This window comes from Anopheles aquasalis, chromosome Y, assembly GCF_943734665.1.
Source record: "Anopheles aquasalis chromosome Y, idAnoAquaMG_Q_19, whole genome shotgun sequence".
NCBI lineage: Eukaryota > Metazoa > Arthropoda > Insecta > Diptera > Culicidae > Anopheles > Anopheles aquasalis.
The window spans coordinates 127,501-130,000 of record NC_064879.1 but is presented as its reverse complement, the minus strand read 5'-3'; the positions used below and the strand labels follow the sequence as shown (position 1 = coordinate 130,000).

At 51.7% G+C, this 2,500-nt stretch overlaps 1 protein-coding gene across 3 annotated transcripts in view; it reads right to left on the bottom strand.

Moving 5' to 3' along the window:
• The window catches only part of LOC126579965 (uncharacterized), a 12,693-nt gene that overhangs the window by 865 nt on the left and 9,328 nt on the right, over positions 1 to 2,500 (bottom strand). For 2 of the 3 annotated variants that reach the window (XM_050243759.1, XM_050243761.1), the window contains exon 2: positions 1 to 101. This exon is cut by the window's left edge and continues 31 nt beyond it. In XM_050243759.1, the coding sequence (XP_050099716.1) occupies positions 1 to 101 (101 nt within the window). Of the gene's footprint in view, positions 102 to 675; positions 695 to 2,500 lie in introns of those variants that run through there. The other variant, XM_050243762.1, reaches the window with a different exon arrangement.

The window sequence follows — 2,500 nt, the reverse complement described above, 5'->3', positions numbered from 1 at the left end:
CCATCGCCGTACCGAGCAGGCCAACAGTAGCACCGGCCCGGCCTCCTAGCACTCGGCGTCCGAACGGGAACATCTTGCTCGCTGGCTGCGCAACGGAAATTCTACCAAGCGAAGCAACAGAGAGAGAGAGAGAGAGAGAGTGCGAAAGAAATAGAGGAGATTATGAGTTTAGATTGCGATTGAGGAAGCTGCAGGGAAATGTTATCATCGCGCTGTGCATCGCTCGACAAGCGGAAATAACCTATTAATGCCAGCGGTAGCCAGCTGCCAAAAACCAGCAAACAGCTTTCTCTCCTAGCTTCCCCTTTCCTAAACCTCGTTCTGGTCGCTATGTGGGCTACAGGTAGCTTCCTAGCAGTAACGCGGATGCACGGACAAAATAACAACCAATCTGTGTTGCAAACGGTAAAAGGCTGAGCTTCCGAGGTTTTACCGAGATTCCGGGTGGAGGCACAGGGGGAGGCTAACAGGTGATTGATGAAGCTGCACGCCCGATGAGTGTAATCGGATGGAAATCAGGGACGGACAGCAGCCAACAATGATACCGAAACGATCATCCAAAGGGTTGTGGTGAAGGGAGGCTGAAAGAGCTTCATTAGAGCCATGCCATGCCGATATGTGCGACAACGCGCAAGGAGCGCGTGTGCTTGTGTGTGGCCATTTATAGTGACCTACTATCCTGTTTTCCAATCGTCCACCATCGCACTGACGCTGTTACTACCACTGCTGGTGCTGCGGTGCTCGTTCAGCATAAAATCAAGCCTACTCAACAACACTAACACACAGCTCTTCAGCTCACCTACACTCCTACACTGCGTGCGTTACTGCGCTCGATCGTCCCTGTCACTTTTTTGGAGGGGTGGGGGGGGGGGTATGCTTTGTTGTTCCCTTTTTTGGAGGCTGTAAGCTGTGTGCCGTGTGTGGAGACTTTGGCTTTCGGATGCTGCAGCACCGGAGAGAATGATGAAACATTCTCTCTCTCTCTCTCTCTCTCTCTCTCCTCTTTCTCGTTCGCTTTAATGCTGCTCATTCTGCTACTCTCTCTCTCTCTCCTTTTTCTTTGTTTTTGTTTTTTTTCTTTCAGTGCAACACTGATTGAGTACATAGCCGGGTACATATATCGGGTACATACCTCGGCACTAGTAACAACGACGAGCAGCGACCGCGCCTGGTGCTTACTGCGATGATACCATTAGTACCAGCAGGGTGCCTTCTACCCTCTGTAGCCCCAAAAATACTTTCGTAAACCCACCCATACACACATATATAAAAACAAGGAATGGTGTGAAGATGCTGGCTGTACTTCGGTTTTCCAGCAAGCAGCGAAGACCGTACAGACTCCCTATCGGATTCCGATTTTCCGAATATTCCGAATGGAACAAACAACAGCGACAGTGAGAGAGAGAGAGAGTGTGAGAGGGATCACAAAACCCGAAGGCCGTGCAGCGAAGCGAAGCGAATCACACACAAATCTGTAGAGTTTGCCGAATTTGGCCCCGTGAAATGCCAAGCTGCGTCACGTTCAGCGCGGATGATGCGTATGCGTGTGGAGAGATTATCACACGGTTGGTATCCACAGCAGCAGCAGCATCCTTTGGCTACATGGTTCGCCCGGGCAACACCCTCCTAGCGAGGCGTGGTGTAAAGTGTTAAGGGTTGGCGATGTTGCGTGTGTCGACAACAATCGCACTGCCAGTTGCTGGCAGTTCGGGTAGGGGGGCTGGATCCTTGATTTTTCCATCTTTTTTTTCTTTTTGGCTTTGGCTCATGCTTTTCGAGTGTTTCGCACCAGACCACCAGGCCTAGCGGTTGTCGCTTGGGTGTAGGAAAAATTAATTGAGCCTTTTGCCATCACCGCCTCTCATCCCACTCCCACCACTAGTCTGTTTTGATGCATCTCGCAAATGGAAAACCCTGCGTGACCGAAGGCAATAGGTTCAGGCATTCTTCCTAGATCAGCTTCTCGACATCTCGTACAGTCTCCAACGGCGTGAATCTCATCGCCAACAGCCGCGAGAAAGAGAGAGAACTAGCAATATGCCCCTTCCGGCCACCCCACCAAAGGGGTAAAGGGTTAGGGTGCATCTTGAGCAGAGGTTTACTGTTGAACAAATTGCATACCGCGAGGCCAGCTCCACTGCCAGCCATGGAGGACGATTGATCGAGTCTAGCAATCCAGCGAAGAGAAGAGATGCACGAAACCGCGCGCGCGCGCGAGACAGAGAGGAGGCGAGAGCTATAAAGCGCGTTGGTGGGCGTGCGTGAGAGCACAAAACCCCGAAACGAAATGGTAAGGGAAGGAGGCAGCAGCAGGACATCAGCGAGCATGAGCACGTTCCCCGAGCTGTAAGGGCGCTCGCTCTAGCAAGCTCAAGCTGTTGCTCAACTCTCCACATGCAGCATCAGCAGCATCAGCGTTAGCCACAAGCCCTCGCTCTCTTTCTCTCGCTCTCTCTCTCTCTCTCTCTCTCTCTCTCTCTCTCTCTCCTATTTTTCGTTA